This window comes from Pristis pectinata, chromosome 2, assembly GCF_009764475.1.
Source record: "Pristis pectinata isolate sPriPec2 chromosome 2, sPriPec2.1.pri, whole genome shotgun sequence".
NCBI lineage: Eukaryota > Metazoa > Chordata > Chondrichthyes > Rhinopristiformes > Pristidae > Pristis > Pristis pectinata.
Window position 1 is genome coordinate 57383436 of NC_067406.1, and position 18612 is coordinate 57402047.

The 18612-nt window shown below is 40.0% G+C and overlaps 1 protein-coding gene across 1 annotated transcript in view; it reads left to right on the forward strand.

Annotated features, from left to right (window-relative positions):
* fgl1 (fibrinogen-like 1) overlaps positions 1 to 18209 on the forward strand; it is a 31178-nt gene extending 12969 nt beyond the window's left edge. The window contains exons 4-8 of the mRNA XM_052010337.1: positions 2775 to 2934; positions 8621 to 8718; positions 9842 to 9930; positions 11741 to 11928; positions 15633 to 18209. Of these exons, the coding sequence (XP_051866297.1) occupies positions 2775 to 2934; positions 8621 to 8718; positions 9842 to 9930; positions 11741 to 11928; positions 15633 to 15795 (698 nt within the window). The 3' untranslated portion in view covers positions 15796 to 18209. The remainder of the gene's footprint in view (positions 1 to 2774; positions 2935 to 8620; positions 8719 to 9841; positions 9931 to 11740; positions 11929 to 15632) is intronic.
* Positions 18210 to 18612: the final 403 nt, after the last annotated feature.

An 18612-nucleotide genomic window follows, 5' to 3' on the forward strand; every position in this document is an offset into this window, starting at 1 on the left:
GGTTTTCAGTGTTTTAAAAGGGATAGGGAGGGGGGGAGAAGAGGAGGATGGGTGGCGATACTGGTCAGGGACACTGTTACAGCTGCAGAAAGGGTAGATAATGTAGAAGGATCCTCTCGAGAGTCAATATGGGTGGAAGTTAGGAACAAGAAAGGAACAGTTACCCTCCTGGGAGTATTCTATAGCTCCCCCCCCCCACCCCAATAGCCGTAGGGATACCGAGGAGCAGATTGGGAGGCAGTTTTTGGAAAGATAAGAAAATAACAGTGTTATTATAATGGGAGACTTCAACTTTCCAAATATTGATTGGCACCTACTTAGTGCCAAAGGTTTAGACGGGGCAGAGTTTGTTAAGTGTGTCCAGGATGGATTCCTGACACAGTATGTTGACAGGCCGACTAGAGGGAATGCCATTATTATATCTAGTCTTAGGTAATGAACCGGGACAGGCGACAGATCTATCAGTGGGTGAACATTTGGGGGACAGTGACCATTGATCCATAATCTTTAGAATTGTCATGGACAGGGATACGAGCAAAGAGGACGGGAAGATATTTAATTGGGGAAAGGCGAATTATGAGGCTATAAGGCGAGAACTTGGGAGTGTAAATTGGGATGACATTTTTGAAGGGAAATGTACTATAGAGATGTGGTCGATGTTCAGGGATCTTTTGCAGGATGTTAGGGATAAATTTGTCCTGGTGAGGCAGAGAAGGAATGGCAGGGTGAAGGAACCGTGGGTGATGAGAGAGGTGGAACAACTAGTTAGGAAGAAGAAGGCAGCATACATAAGGTGTAAGCAGCAAGGATCGGACAGGGCTCGTGAGGAATATAGAGTAGCAAGGAAGGAACTTAAGAAAGGGCTGAGGAGAGTGAGAAGGGGACATGAAAAGGCTTTAGCGAGTAGGGTTAAGGAGAATCCCAAGGCTTTTTTCTCATATGTGAAGAACAAGGATGGCTAGAGTAAAGGTAGGTCCAATTAAATACAAAGGTGGGAGGATGTGCCTGGAAGCTGTGGAAGTGGGTGAGGTTCTCAATGAATACTTCTCTTCAGCATTCACGAAGGAGAGGGGTCTTGATGATGCTGAGGACAGTGTTGGTAAGGGTAATGTTCTAGAGTATGTAGATATCAAGAGAGAGGATGTGTTGGAGTTGTTAGAAAATATTAGGACAGATAAGTCCCCGGGTCCTGATGGAATATTCCCCAGGCTGCTTCATGAGGCAAGGGAGGAGATTGCTGAACCTTTGGCTAGGAGTCCTCGTTGTCCACGGGGATGGTACTGGAGGATTGGAGGGTGGCGAATGTTGTCCCCTTATTCAAAAAAGGTAGTAGGGATAGTCCAGGGAATTACAGACCAGTGAGCCTTAAGTCTGTGGTGGGTAAGCTGTTAGAAAGGATTCTAAGAGATAGGATCTATGAGCATTTAGAGAATCATGGACTGATTAGGGACAGCCAGCATGGTTTTGTGAAGGGAAGATCTTGCCTCACAAGCCTGATAGGGTTCTTTGAGGAGGTGACCAGGAAGATTGATGAGGGTAGTGCAGTGGATGTGGTCTACATGGACTTTAGTAAGGCATTTGATAAGGTTCTGCATGGTAGGGTTCTTCAGAAGGTCAGAGGCCAAGGGATCCAGGGAGGCTTGGCTGTGTGGATTAGGAATTGGCTTGCCTGTAGAAAGCAGAGGGTTGTGGTGGAGGGAGTGCATTCGGATTGGAGGGCTGTGACTAGTGGTGTCCCATAGGGATCGGTTCTGGGACCTCTACTTTTTGTGATACTTATTAATGACTTAGATGAAGGGGTGGAAGGGTGGGTTAGCAAGTTTGCAGATGACACAAAGATCAGTGGTGTTGTGGATAGTGTGGAGCGCTGTCGAAGCTTACAGAGGGTTATTGATAGGATGCAGAGCTGGGCTGACAAGTGGCAGATGGAGCTCAATCCAGAGAAGTGTGAGGTAGTACACTTTGGAAGGACAAACTCCAAGGCGGAGTACAAGGTAAATGGCAGGATTCTGGGCAGTGTAGAGGAGCAGAGGGATCTGGGGGTTCATATCCACAGATCACTGAAAGTCGCCTCACAGGTAGGTAGGGTAGTTAAGAAAGTTTATGGGATGTTAGCTTTCATAAGTCGTGGGATCGAGTTTAAGAGCCGCGAAGTAATGATGCAGCTTTACAAAACTCTGGTTAGGCCACACTTCGAGTACTGTGTCCAGTTCTGGTTGCCTCATTATAGGAAGGATGTGGAGGCGTTGGAAAGGGTGCAGAGGAGATTTACCAGGATGCTGCCTGGATTAGAGAGTATGGCTTATGAGGAGAGACTAAAGGAGCTAGGGCTTTACTCATTGGAGAGGAGGAGGATGAGGGGAGACATGATAGAGGTATAATTAAGAGGAATAGTTAGAGTGGACAGCCAGCGCCTCTCTCCCAGGGCACCAATGCTCAAAGCAAGAGGACATGGCTTTAAGGTACTGGGTGGGAAGTTCAAGGGAGATGTCAGAGGGAGGTTTTTCACACAGAGAGTGGTTGGTGCATGGAATGCACTGCCTGGGATGGTGGTGGAGGCTGATACGTTGGTCAAGTTCAAGAGATTGTTAGATAAGCATATGGAGGAATTTAAAATAGAGGGATATGTGGGATGAAGAGGTTAGATAGTCCTTAGGTGTGGTTTGAAGGGCAGCACAACATGGTGGGCTGAAGGGCCTGTAATGTGCTGTATTGTTCTATGGTTCTATGGTATAACACTAATAGCAAATTCTCAAATTCTCTATTTGATGAAGATTGTGCAGAGGCCTTCAACAGTGGTAATAGGCGCAGCGGATTTTACAGAATTCAGCCACTGGCATCGCCTTCAAGCTTTCTCGTGCACTGTGACATGACAGGAGGAGGAGGCTGGACTGTTGTTCAGAGACGGATTGATGGCAGTGAAAACTTTGACAGGTTTGATGCTGCTTTTATGCAAATTCTTTAGTTAGCATACTCCAAATGTTTCTGCATAATTTATCTGATGGATGGAGGTATCAGTTTTACCACCGAGATTACCCTGTCCAACCCATTCAAGTATTACTTTTCCTTCTTTATTATGGTGGAAGCTTTCAGCATTCCATCTCAAATTATGCTAATCAAATTATTTCACCAAAATCTGCTTCAAGAAGTTGCTGTTAACTTAAAGGAATTAACTTTTGCAGCCATGATAATTATGCAAAATCTTTCAAAGTTTATGGGTATAAAATGTTTCTTAAGATGTAAGCCTTCGATCGAGTAACCTCTGAAAAGAATTCATTGTTTTTCCAATAATGATATACAAATTTGAAATTTACTGTTAATTTGTAATGTGCATTAAAATGCATTGGGTTATTTTAAATGTTCTAAACAGAGAAAAGTAATTTGTAAATTTGTACCAAATCAATTTTCATTGAAGTGGCATCTATCAAATATAATCCAGCTTCAGCAAAGGTACAGTTCATGTATATTTGGCATTCTGTATCCTAGTTCTCTCTCCCATAACTTACAAAAGTAAATAAAAATCTAGATTTCTTTTACTTATTGGTACCATATGAAAATTGTACTCCACAATGTTGTTAGTATTGAGAAGATTTGTCTTTTTGCTGTTAAAGAAGCTTTACTTATCCATTCTCATCAGTGTGACTTTAGGAGTAAGAAACTGAAATACATAATAGTTGACCAAGATTACAGATTGAGTTGTTTGTAGTTGGCCTTAATGGTGTATTTAATGGAAGTGAGTTGGAGATGCTTCAGATGGCCTATTGCAAGAAATAAGCAAGATTTTAAAATTCTACAATGATCCCAACTGAACATTTGAAATGCACATTGGGAAATAATTTCTTTAAAGTTCATCAATGAGTTGTGAGCAACACTAACATACCCAATGCTTATTGCCAAAATCTAAATACTCTTGAGGTGGTGGTGAGCTGCCTTCTTGAACAGCTGCTTGAACATTTGACAAAGGTACACTACAGAACCGTTGGGTTAAGAATTCCAGTATTTAGACTCAGTAACAATGAAGTAATTGTGTTATATCTTGAAATTAGGAGTGTGTGTGTGACTTTTAGGAGAACTTGCAGGTGGTGGCATTCCCACATCTCTGTCCTCGTCCATCTGGATGATTGAGGTAATCAATTTGGGATAAAGTGTAAAAAAAAGGTGACACTTCTGGTGAATTGCTGCAGTGCATTTTGTTGATGGTACACATGGAAAACTTGTGTTGGTGGTGATGGGAGTGAATGGTTCTGGGTAGTGGACAAGATATTTAATGAGCGCACATATTGGATGACGATGAACTACATCTGTTTTGCTGGAGCTGCACTGAAATAATTGGAGAATATTCTCATTCTTCTGACTTGTGCTTTGTAGATTGGGGTGTCAGGAGGCAAATCTCCTTTTGGAGGTGTTGTTTGAGAGCACATGGCTGTCACGTGACCGTAACAACACTGACCCCTCTGGTCAGAGGACAGAATTGCTTATCGGATTGGAAGTGACATCACTGTCAATCAAGGTTTGGCTCCACTCTGGCCATCAGGTGTGGGTGTAGGGATTGGCCTTGGAGAGCACCTTTGTTCCTGAACCTGTCCGACCATCGGCCTTGGTAAACACCTTTGTCCTTGACCTCCAAGCCATTGGCCTGTCTAAATCACCTGGCTGGGTGCCACCCAGCCTCCCAGCCCTATAAAAGGTGTTGAATTCCCCTGGCCCTTCCTCTTTTGACTGCCCCAGGAGTAGTGAGATGACAGTGCAGAGACCACTGGTAAGAGTGTGCATCACCATGTGGTTTGGGAGCATCTTAGTCAGATTCCAGGGAGTGTTAAGGCCAATGCTTGTTTGGGTCAAGGTATTCAGGCATTGAAGTGTTTATCCCTTGATAAGCTGTACCTTGTTTATTGGGTGTGTCTGTGTGTGTGTATGTATGTATATCTCATGCTCGTTGTGATTCCCCCTCACGTTCATGGTCTCCTGTGTGAGTGTGCATCTGTTCCCATTCATTCTGTCCCTACGTTTGCCTTTGTGATTAAATTATTTTTTAAAATCCAAAGACCGTGTCCAGAGCCCTCCATCCTTAAGATTCCAAAAGAACCTTTTCACACAACAGGAGGATACACAACTTCTGGTTTGTTTTGTAGCAACAGTGCTTACATGGCTAGTACCATTAAGTTTCTTGCCAACTAAACTTACAGCATTTTCTGATACTGAAACACCTTGTTGAATGTCAGGTGGTGGTAGGTAGACTCTCTCTTGTTGAGGGAGGTCATTACCTAATATTTCTGTGCCGCAAATATTACTTGCCATTTATCTGAATCTTGTCCAGGTCTAATTTGTGTCATTATTGGAAGAATTGCACATAGAATTGGACATTGTATAATCATCAGCAAATATCTCCACATTTGACATTGTAGGCAAGACCTTATAGGAAATATTGATGAAGTGGCTGATGTGGCCAAGGGCACTGCCCAATGGGATGCCTGTATGGATATCCTGTGCCCTAGATATGGGTGACACAGTGACATAGTTGGATGAGCTGCTGCCTCACAGCACCAGTGAACTGGGTTCAATATTGACTTCTGGTGCTGTCTGTGTGGGGTTTGCATGTTCTCCCTGTGATCACCTGGTTTTTCTCCAGGTTCTCTGATTTCCTCCCATATCTCAAAGACATGCAGGTTGGTGGGTAAATTGTAAACAGTTGCCCCTGCTGTGTAGGTGAGTGGTAGAGTCTGAGGGTAGTGGATGGGAGAACAGTTTATAGGGAAAATAAGTGGGAGAATGGGATTGATCTGTGAGCTGGCATAATTTCAATGGGTCAAATAGCCTCTTTCCCCATCATAAAGAAAATATAGCTATATTATTTTGTGCTATATTATTTTGTGCTGAGGCAGTAAGTTTTTCCCCTTGATTCCCATTGACCAGTTCTACCATGTGTCCTTGGTCCATGATGTCACTTACACGCACTACAGAAGCTCATCTATTTTGTCAATGTTTGGAAAAGACTTTCAAGAGATGAAGCTGAACGGTGCTGGTGAAATTCAAACTGATCATTAATAATAAAGTGCAGGGCTAAAGAGATTCATTTCACTACTTTGGATTCGAACACTTGCTTGTGAAGTTCTGACAGTACAATTGAACAGGATGTGAGCAATAAATTATTAAGAGCAAGTTTAAACAGTGGGAATATGAGTATGTGTTTTATGAATGCATAGCTCGGGAACTAACAATGACATGCTTTATTTATTGAGAATAGGTTCATAGGAATGCAAAGACTCCAGTAATTTATTAACTCAATCTCAGTGAAAATATGCAGGGTTCAATGTTGTTACAAAGATCTCATGTATATTAAAGGAAAATTCAGAAAAAGCAGATTGCAATGTACTGATGGTTTCTTTACCTGCCCAAGGATCCAAGATGGCACCTCTGATAACAATTTTTTCATTGTCAAAATGAAACAATTCTTGTATTGGGAGTCTAGATATTTGTAAAAGCACTGGCATTACTTTGTTTACTTTACAAACAATTCATTTGGTGTAAAGGCTTCAAGATAAATGATGGAAAGCATCTAAGTTTAATAATCAGAATCATACAACACGGAAACAGCCCATTCAGCCCACCACATTTAATCTGACCAGTAATAATGGGTCCTCCCCAGGTTACAGCAGGGTTCCATTCCTGTGAACAGTTCATAACTTGTATAGTTACAGGTTGGAAATATGGCTGTGAACCAACTTCCCACACAACAGCCAGTAAACCCATCCCGCAGTCCTCCCAATCCCTATTTGTATGTACAGGCTGTACATAATTTTGGGAATTCTTAAGCTGGGGAGGACATGTAATCTTTCAGGACTTAGCCCGTAGCCTTCTATGACTAGGTAATTCAGTGCTCATCTAGAGACCTCTTAAATGAGTCAATGACTCTGCTTCCACCACTCTCTCGGGCAGAGAATTCCAGGTACTCACCACTCTCTGGTGAAAAAGGTTCCCCTCAGATCTGCTCTAAATCTCTTACCGCTTAACCTAAATCTAAGCCCTCTAGGTTTACCTACCTTTGACATGGGGAATAGATTGCTACGGTCTACACAATATACCCCTCAATTTCACATACCTTGATCTTATCCCCTCCACTTCAGGTAAGGCATAACTGAAATACTGATTGCTTATTGATGATGCTTGTTTGAACTAATTAGAATTCAGCTCACTCATTTCTCATAGGTCCATCAAATGCACTTTGAATGAATTGAAACAATCAACAAAAATAGACAGAAAATGTTTGTTATATTTGTTAATTATTAATTTTTACTCAATACTGGAGCCCCCTTTTAATCCAAATAGGTTGCATTAACTCCTGTAGATAAAATGTTTATTCTAGACTTCCTTATTTTCTTTTGAAATTATTGGTCATTCCCATTGGCTGAGGTTACATTCAAGACACTACTGCTTGGTTTTAAGTGGGTACCTATCCACACCAAAGCTCTCAACAGAATTTAAAGGAACATTGTAAACAGCCCAAACTCCCATCTGAATTGCATCCTTCTCCCAAATTCTGCACCCTGACAGAACTTCAATTTATCCTCCAAGACCAAGAATTTAGAGTCAAATACCTTTAATCTGAATACAATTAATCCAAATGTTGTCAATTTTTTCTGATCTAATGAATTATGGATATAGGCATAATTAATAATGGATGTACATGCATAATTTATAATGCAGTGCAGTCTCTTGCTGGGTTGAAGACATTCAACATTACCAGACAGTTCAAATGATACTACCTCCTTACTATGTTCTGACCTTTTCAGCAGCTGAATGCATGGCCTTGAGTTTTACTAAACTGTTTTTCACAATTCATCTGGGTTTGGTTCACTGTCCACAAAACATATTTCTAATATGACTATAAACCCTCTTTTGAAATAATCCCAGCAGAGAATTGTCCAAAATTCCGCCACAATTTAGCCCTTTCTGCTATACAGTCTTTTAGAGTATCTGGTTTTACTTTTAATAAATAAATCCAAAGGAATTAGTTAGAAACATAGAAAACCTACAGCACAATTCAGGCCCTTTGGCCCACAAAGCTGTGCCAAACATGTCCCTACCTTAGAAATTACTAGGCTTACCCATCGCCCTCTATTTTTCTCAGCTCCATGTACCTATCCAAAAGTCTCTTAAAAGACCCTTTCGTTTCTGCCTCCACCACTGTTGCTGGTAGACCATTCCATGCACTCACCACTGAGTGAAAAAACTTAACCCTGATATCTCCTCAATACCTACTCCCCAGCACCTTAAATCTATGTCCTCTTGTGGCAACCATTTCAGCCCTGGGGAAAAGCCTCTGACTATCTACCTGATCAATGCCTCTCGTCTTCTATACCTCTGTCAGGTCCCCCCTCATCCTCTGTAGCTCCAAGGAGAGTTCCCTCAACCTGCTTTCATAAGGCATGCTCTGCAATCCAGGCAGCATCCTTGTAAATCTCCTCTGCACCCTTTCTATGGCTTCCACATCCTTCCTGTAGTGAGGAAACCAGAACTGAGCACAGTACTCCAAGTGGGGTCTGACCAGGGTCCTATATAGCTGTAACAATACCTCTCGGCTCCTAAATTCAATTCCCTGATATTTCCTATGTTTTTTCAGGGTCTGGTCTGATTATAAACAAGGATTTGGAAACTTCCAATCAATCAATGGAGAATATTGGATTGGAAATGACAACTTGCATTTTTTGACATCACAGGGTAAGCATTCCAACATGTTTGATTATTATGAGCTGCATCATTTTTTAATTGAAATATAAATTTGTTTATGGTTAAAAGAACTGCCTCGATCACTTTGGAGCCACCTTAATAGAATAGAAATGAAATGCACTGTCTCTAGAATTTAAAACAAGGAGAACAATGCATGTAAGGATTCTGCTGTGTCCCTGGAGACCCAGCATTGCCAAGAACAGTGGACAGGACACATCCAGGCAGGTGATCAGCAGCAGGTTTCTTCTTCTAACCAGCATGGAAATGATAGCTCTGAAGCCTCTGACATCCCTGCGTGACATCCAGTGATGCATCACTGAATCTGAGAGAGGCCTTAGCTGGTTGATTGCTTGGTTACCACTTTTTTCCATGTGCAGGCAACTCCTGAGTCTATCAAATGTAATCTTGCACCCTGCCTTTCAATATTCAAAATGGAGTTGCATTTTGTGCATTGGTATTGGATTCATAGAGCTATGCAGCATGGAAACAGGCCCTTCAGCCCAAGTCGCCCTTGCCAATGATGTTGCCTAACTGAGCCTGCATTTGCCAAATTGGAAAATTGGTTTATTATTGTCACATATACCAAGGTACAGTGAAAAACTTTGTTTTGCATGCCATCCATACAGATCATTTCATCACATCAGTACATTGAGATAGTCCAAACCTTTCTTTTCCATTCCTATACTGATGTATTGGATGCATCGGTATTGCATTATTGATTGGGAAATCTGGAATATGTTCCTTGACTAGTTGAGTTAAATCTTCACTGACAAACAGGCTATTGAAAGTAAAATAAGCTCCTGCTTACTGGCAAGCCCTGCTTCTCCACCCCCACCTCTTTCCAAAGCACCAAAGAGTAAATTCCCTCCCTTTCATAAGAAAATGTTCACTGGAGAAGTTTTACCTCTTAGATTTGAGGATTGTTTTACTATTTATATTTATTATTTATAACCACTCAAGTTTTTAGGATAAACCAAACCCACTTAAGTACTTATATTTCCCCAGTGTTTGTATGTCAAACTTGACAATCTTGCGTAAGACTGCAAGATTTTTATTGGACAGCCAAACTTAGGAAGGACAGAAGAAAAAATCTTTTCCTTTTTCTTTCTATCAGGAGACTACACAGTGAAAATTGATCTCACTGACTGGGAAGGTGAAAAACGTTACGCACAATATGAACGTTTCAAAGTTCAAAACGAACAGGTGAGGATAATAAATGATAGGGATGGATAAACATACTTTAAAAAATTATTGTAATCAGCTTACATGAGCAAACTGGAAGCATTCTTTCAGAATAGGACATGCTTCTCTGACAGTTTTTTATGGACATCATGAAGGAATGTATTTTCCAATTTTTCATGGATGAGATGAATCCAAATGTATTAGCAGAGCTACTGGGCCACTTCATGTAATGGTTAAGGAATGACAACAAGTTGCATTTATGTATTTCCTTTAACATTGGAAGTCTCCCTTCTAATCCAATGACCTTCCCTTCATATCACAACAACACTCCTTGCCTTATTGAACCCCCTTCCAATTTTCTGACCTTCAACTCTTTGTTGATGCGCTGTTTAGAGTGTCCTACTAGACACTTGTAGCTCCCTATTGTAATGAAAATGATCCTCAATATTGGGAAAGCCTTGGGCTTAGAGCTTCATGAAAAGCAGTCAATCTCTGCAAACCATTTTCTTCAGCTTGTGAACCCTATTATTCTTGGTCAGGAGATCAACTGCAATGAGACCGATAAAGATAAAAATGTTATCTTGTTGCCATATGGTGTACTCGTTGTTGACTGGATTTCATCTGCTCATCACTTGGCCCTTGGTCTGAGCATCAACATCATCCCCAAAGCCTTTCTACCCTCTGAAGTCCTTGAACATATTGCATCCTTCTGACCTCCTGTCTCTTACATGTAGTTTGAATCCCCCTAATCTGGTTTTTAATTCCTGCTGCAACATTGAAAAGGCTCTGATCATCTTTTGCAATCAGTTTGCAATACGACACAGTTGACCAGAGCATATCAAAGTCTGCCCACATTAGTCTAGTGCAATTTTATCTATCAAGTTGTAGTCAGAGAATCAACAGCAATGGCTTCACACATTCCCAAAGAACTTTCTTGGCCATGACCTGTATCTTATCTGTGTGCTGCTGCTTGGCAGCATCATATCAAAACACAAGTCAATTTTTACATCAACATTGACAGTACCTAGCTTTACCTCAAACCACATCTCTTACTCCTCCACTCTCTACACAGCCTAACAGTTGGTCTGATTTCCAACAGTATGAGCATAACTTCCTTCAGCTAAATATTGGTAGGACCATTTTTGCAAACTTGTTTTTCCAGACAGGAACTCCTTCTCCCTCTTAATCATCTGAAAATGAGCCAGACTCTTTGTAACCTTGGTGTTATGTTTAGCCTCTAGTTGAGTTTTGGACCTCATATCTGTGCTACCAGTAAAACTGCTAATTTCCACCTACATGGCATTAGCCAGCTTTACCCCTGCCTCAACTCATCTGGTACTGAAATCCTCACCCATGCTTTCAATACTGCCAGGCTTAACTATTCCAAGGTATTCCTGATTGCCCACCAAACCCCCCACCCCCATTCTACTTGCTGAAAATTTGAAGTTATCCAAAACTCTGCTGTATATGTCATAAGCCACACTAAATCCCATTCACCCAGCACTTCTGTGCTTGCTGACTTGCTCAGTTCTCAGTTAAGCAAAGTTTCACAAGTTAGTTTATTATTGTAATTACAAGTCTGATTACAATTTTTGCATATCCCAATTTTAACTGTTCCCCCCGTGAACTACCAAAGGGAAATTTTGTTATAGATCGGGAAAAGAAATTACTATCCACAAAATCCTGGATCTGATACACACCACAACACTCTATTGACCAGCACATTGCAGGGGTTTGTATGGCAGTCACTTGAGCTTCAGTATAATTGTTTCTCTTGGAAATTGTTTAGGAGGAACATTTCAATAAAGAAAATGCATTTTTTTTTGCACAGAATTCATATGTTTTAAGCTTTGGCGCTTACACTGGATCTGCAGGGGATTCACTGAGTGGTACTTATCACCCAGAAGTTCAATGGTGGGCCAACCACAACGGCATGAAATTCAGCACAAAGGACAGGGACAATGACCGTTATCATGGCAACTGTGCAAAAGAAGACAAGGGTGGATGGTGGTTTAACAGGTTTCTGGAAACATTATTTTCCTTTACAGAATACAAAGGTCTTTGGTTCATATATTTTAAACATTAGTATTGGACCAGAATGTGCAATGATTTACATCTATTGCTCTTTAAGAGGGTAATTTGCATCCAATGTGGCATACCCCATTACATTCGCAAGAGAAATACTTGAGCCTTTCAAATCGATACTTTGCAATTAAAGCTGAAAATCTGCATGTGCTGAGGGGTCATTCCTTCACTTTAAATTTTTACAGAATAATCTGCAATGAAATAAATGTAATTTGTCCCAGGGATTCTGCATCATTTAAGACACTGTGAGGATTTAAGCTGCTGATAGATTAAAAAAAACTGCAGATGGTGGAAATCTAATCTAAATCTAAAGATATGTAATAAAATAGAATACATGTGTGTCCCACGCATGGCTCAGTAACAAAACAACCTAGAAATCTGAAATGTTGCAGCTAAGTTAGGTTTAGCATAAGAATATGCACTGCATTCTTAGTTTTTCTAAAAGCCCCACAGGAGGCCCTCCATAGCCCAAGGGGGGCCTAACTTTAATTTTCCCCATTGAAAATTGATGAGATACTTTTCAGATTTATCTTTGAGATATTAAATATTTGGGTGGACCTGACCCAAGTACTTTGATCTACCTGAACCACAAAGAGAAACTGAAAATTTGTGTACCAAATACCAGCTACAATTTAAACCAGATAGATGAATACATCTGAGAGGAAGAACCAAATTTAGTGAGAAACCAAAGAAAAGCCTTGTATATTGTTACAGAGGCTGTTTAGAATACCCAAGGAAGCATTTATTTTTGGATGCTTCTGGTGTAACAGGGAAAATTATTTTTATTAATGGACTTCTGGCTAAGGTTTAAAGACAAATCATAATTGCCCTGGCTGTGGCACCATCAGGTGTTGCCTTAACATTTTTGACAGGAGGAAGAACTGCACATTCAACTTTTAAACTCCCTTTAAAATTGACAAATGTGGATCCTCCAAAATATAACATTGGTCAGGAAACTTCAAAGGAAAAAAATTCTAAAAGAATGTAAACTTATTGTCTGAGAAAACACCCACTGAAACATTAGAATGAATATTGCAAGATCTTAGACACATTATTAAATTAACAGGAAGTGTTACTTTAGTGCTAGCTGGAGGTTTTCATCAAATACAACAAGTAATTCCACAAGGTACTAAAGCAGATGAATTGATACCCTATATTAAATCATTACATATTTTGGAAAATGTGAAATGGTTACACTTAAACCATATGCTAGCACAGTTGGCAGGTGATCCATCTGCAGAAGTTTGTTTCGAATTTACTCAGATTAGGAAATGGGGAAATTAAACATGAAGATTCCAGGGGAATGATTTCAATGAAAAACATGAGCCAAATTACTACATCATTTCATGATCTGCTGCAAGCTGTTTTCCCAAATGTCACTCAACACTATTTGAGTACCACTGGTTGAATGAAAGAGCAATTTTAGCACCAAAAAACTTTGTGCAGGCCATGAATAAAGACTTTCTTTCGAAGCTTCCTGGACAACCTGTACAATGTGAATCTGTTGACAGTGTGACGGACATTGAGGATGTACATTTTCTAATGTTCACAATTGCAATCTGTGTAAGTATTACCAGAACAGTAGAAAAGATGTTTGATTGGTATTTGTCATGAATGATAACCTTGTTTCTGACACCGGACTAACAATTCAGTGATTTTGGGATAAAAGTTTAGAACTAATGTTGGACTGGGGAATTGCAGTGCACTGACAGTGAGCTGCCCAGCCAAGAGACAGTGGGCAAACCCAGAAAGCTTCTTGGATCTCACTGCAGTAACTTGGGTGAGCTGCAGGTAGTAGATGTGGCTCTGTAGGGATTTGCTCATTCCTGGCTGCTTTGCTAGCAATAAACTTCAGGTAAATGCAGGGAGTGTGGAAGGCAATGGGACAGGCTGTGGGAGGACAACAGGCAGCGAGCTTTAGGACTGCGTTGGAGCCAAGAGGGTCTTCTATTACTAATCGGTGGTGGCTGCAGACTAGATTGCATCCAAACTCAAAAGACCTGTCAGTATTTCTGACACTCTGGGTAGCCATTTTCCCAAATTATCACTGAATTTTGGGAATCCAATCATCTGTGTAATGTATCCAAGACATGCATGTATTAAACAGCTGCCCCAGATGCTTGCAAACTTGCTATAACAGTTTCAAGTTAGATACTTCCCAGGGATCATTTCAGACACACATCATTATTTTCTGAAATCTGGCTTTCTAGTTCCTATTTTATGTAAGTAAACATCTAATCCATTAAAAATAAAAAGTACTGGAAGTACTCAGCAGGTGAATCAGTATCTGTGGAGTGAGGAACAGAGTTAAGGCTGTTGGCCTTTCATCAGAATGAGAAAAGATAAATCTGTTCGACTCTCCACAGATGTGGCCTGACCTGCTGACTATTTCCAGAATTTTGTCTTTTTTTAAAATTTTCAGCATCTGCAGTTTTGTGTTTTTAAAAATACTCCAATGAGTGCAAGTTCCCCCACAGCAGACTATGAAAACTGAATTTAATGCATCTGTCAATTTGTGAGCTGGCACCAGAAAATCACCATGAAAAAGTAGGATTGTTAGGAAATCTAAATGATTTGATGATATCTTTTGTGGAAGGTTATACTTCATCTCTACTTGGTCTGGTCTTACTGAATGCAGTCTTGCACTATATGGTTGCATCTCAATGTCCTCAGTCCTGCGAATGATGCGCAATAACTACTACCTTGTTTTGTGTCATTCCCTTCCATGCTTTAATAAAATAAATAAATTAAGTGGATAATTACCAATGAGTTGGTGAATGAGAATTTTCAAACAGATTATGGAGTTTATGGTATCCAGTGTAAGTTGGCTACAGATGTAGTAGAGTGGCAGGATATTAACCAAGGCCAAGATATATCAAGTTGTTACCTAGGCCAAGATATATCAAGTTGTTACCTAGGCTTAATATCTCCATTAAGATCTATTTGGAACATGCTTTCTGTGACCTAAATATAGCTGATGGTATTTTGGTGGGGGGGGGGGGGGTGTGGCGGGAGGTGGTGTGGAATGTTGGGAATGAGTCTTCACATGAGTAATTCCATCAGCCCTGCTATCTTTATCATGAAGCACATTGTATCCTGGGGTGAACTTGATTAATGTTCTCAACAGTGAAATTGAAACTGATCTGGCAGTCCTAGAATGGATACACACAAGACTTCATTTCTGTTCTAAATGTTTGGCAACCCTGTTGCTTTATAAAATCACCTCTTGTCACCAAATAAAATGTCTTATTCACAGCTTCATCAGTGATGGGGATGTAAAATTTAAGATGAATAACAAGGAATGGGCATAAAATACACAAAGGGTTGCAGCATTCAAAGAGAAAGAAACAATGACACTGATACAAGCACAGAACGGATGAAAACATGATCATTGCTGGTGTAATATGGTATCATACAAATGTTGTAGTTATTTCCCAACTATTAGTTTTTTTTTTAAACATAGAACACCCCAATACAAATTGTTTGCATTAAAATTAAACTTCAAACTAAAATTTATTTGGGATGCAATCTTGCACTGCATTTACAGGTTAATTTAAATTGGCTGCATTAAATCAATATTATTCATTATCTGTTAGTATTTCAGTTTCTTTGACAATTGTAACATGTTGCTTTTACAGATGTCACTCTGCTAACTTGAATGGACATTACTACAATAGAGGGCCTTTCAATGCAAAGACGGATGATGGAATTATATGGTACACATGGCATGGATGGTGGTATTCACTAAACTCCACAGTCATAAAGATAAGACCTTCTGAATTTGTACCAGCTTCAGAATGAGTGTTCCAATTTCTCATGAAATTTGACTATATTTGTATTATTGTACTATAATGATTCCTCTCAGTAATGCTTATTTCAATATGTCAACACTACACTATTCTGCATTATTGTTCCTCCAACATTTTCCATAAAGCAAGCACTTATGGGTAAAAGAATAATGCAGTCCATTTGGTGTTTTCCATTAGTAGCAATATATAACATTTAGCATCTATCACAAAATGGAGGTGTCTCATTATCTAAATAACTTTACCTTATTTTGGTGGGTGGAGTGGTTTGTTTTAATGCCAGATATACGTTACATTACTCTACAGCATAATACAGAAGGTATATTGTCACAACTTATCTGCTTTATTTTCTTAAATATATTTTAATTCAGTCAGTATCATTTCGTTACTTCAACTGGTGAACAATTTTCCCATATGGCTTAGGTTCCATCAATTACTCCATTTTTGTGTCATAGAGACTGAGAAAATGTGGGATCATAATACTGCTTATGAAATGTTATTACATTAAATGGAAACTTCCTTGATGTTTTGAGCACTGCGAATCTTATGTTTGTTAAAACCAGTTAAGGCTCATTGAAACAGAAAATAGGAGCAGGACAAGGCTGTTCAGCCCTTTGAATCTGCTCAACCATTTGATATGATCATGGTTGATCACCCACTTCAGTATCCTGTTCTTGACTTCTCTCCTTACCTGCTGACCCCTTTCATATTAAGAAATATATTTAGTTTCTTCCTGTATATTTAATGACTCGGCACCCGCTGCTTTTTGTGGTAGAGAATGATAGGTGTTTCTTCATCTGCAGGCTCACCATGTCTGGGTGAAGACATCTTTGCTGATTCAGGTTCTCAGCATACCCTGTATTCAATGTCTGTGATCCCATCACTCTGGACTCCCGAGTCATCAGGAATCGTCCCCGCATTGGGTTTGTTCACTCCTGTCAGAATTTTACAGGTTTTTATGAGATCCCCACCTATTCTAAGCTCCAGTGAATATAGGCCTAACTGACCTAATCTCTCCTCGTCTGCCACTCCTGCCATCCCAGGAATTAGACAAGTAAACCTTTGTTGCACTTCCTCCGTTGTCAAGAACAGTTCTTCTCAGATATGGAGACCAAAACTGCACAAAAAAAAGGCCCTGTACAGCTGTACCAAGACACCCTTGCTCTTGTACTCGTATCCTCTCACAATAAGGCCAACATACCATTTGCCTTCCTTAGTGCTTGCTGTACCCGAATGTTTGCTTTCAGCGACAAGTGTTATGAGGACACCCAGGTCTTGATGCATTGCTCCAGTGTTCTTGTGTTTATAAGCTTTCTGTCTCTGACAGTTTTCTCTTTTATATCAGACAAGTATGATTGAAGTGCTGCCAAAACAAAATCATCATCAACTTCATTTACTGTCAACAGGCTCTCAGTGATTTTTTTAAAAAAATCATTAACATTTATAAGTCACTGACATCTGCATTTCATTTTACTGTCATCCCTTCCTGTCCTGACTTTTCTCACCCTCCATAACTATTCAGTTTGCCATTTATCAAGATTTCTTCTCTGGCGTTCAAAGAACAATGTAGAATTGTAAGCAGAGAAATAAGCTATTTGCTTAATTGATGAATGCATTTATAAACAAGCTTCCTCCCACAGTAATTATTCATTCCCACTCTGTAAAGTTATAATGGAAGAGGAATCACACCAGCAGTATTCTTGTCAAGATGAGGGTAATTAGGCTGATGATTGAAGCACGTTGAATGTGCCTCTAGTGCAGAAATCCACATCTAACAATTACAACTCACCATTGGGCATTTGTCGACTTCATCAGTTGCAGATTTTTTTCCAGTGCCATTATTCTCTTTCCATGGCAAATAAAGTGACAGCTGTCCTCATTTTTTGTGGCTGCAGATCCTTCCAAAATGCCAAAAGCATCATGTACCATTAACTGGGAAGCTGTAGGGTTAATCAGTTGGCATGAGGACCCTTTTCATAGGGCAGCCTACTTAATACAATGTGGCCTCACCTTCGTGAAGCATAGGCAGCATTGTAGGAACGAAACAATCAGCTACAAAAGCAAGTTAATAGAAAAATCACCCACATGAAATAAAGCTCATCTGTAATGTGACAAGCCAATGTTTTCCCTTGCTGCTGCAGGAAGTACAAGAGTCAGGTTTTGCAGGATCTCTTCACTGACTAATGGACCACAGTGGAAGCAGTTAGACTGTACCTTCTCCAACACACCAGGTGATACTAAAGAGGATCTTCTTGGTTTAGAAAGATCTTATTGGAAGTCCCCAACTGTGTGAAAATGTCCAAATCTACTAAATAGTTTATTACATGACTTAGTGTGGTGTTCCTAAATGAAAACTTAAGATATATGTCCAAGCTATAATAAAATTGCATCACCTTCCTACCAGAACAACCAGGTCTTGATGTATTATTCCAGTGTTCTTGTGTATATCAGTTTTCTGTCTTTAACAGTTTTGTGTCTTGTATCAAACAAGTATGATTGACATGCTGGCAAATCAAAATCATCATCAACGTCATTCAAATATTCTTTTCTGTGCAGTGCTGGCGTAGGGCTAATAAACTTCTTCTGGGTGTTGAAAATGGAAAAAGAGTTAGCAGGCACCATAACATCACACCCATCTCATTTACATGCACACTGCTCTCCACACAAGGATGATTCAGGGCACATTTAAAAAAAATTGGAGAGTCAGCATCAAGGTCTTTGGCACATTTTCCCCTGCATTTGAAAATGGCAATTGAGCATTCCCATGAACAAAGCTGGGGAAAATTAATCAAAAATTGCTGGTATTTTTGAC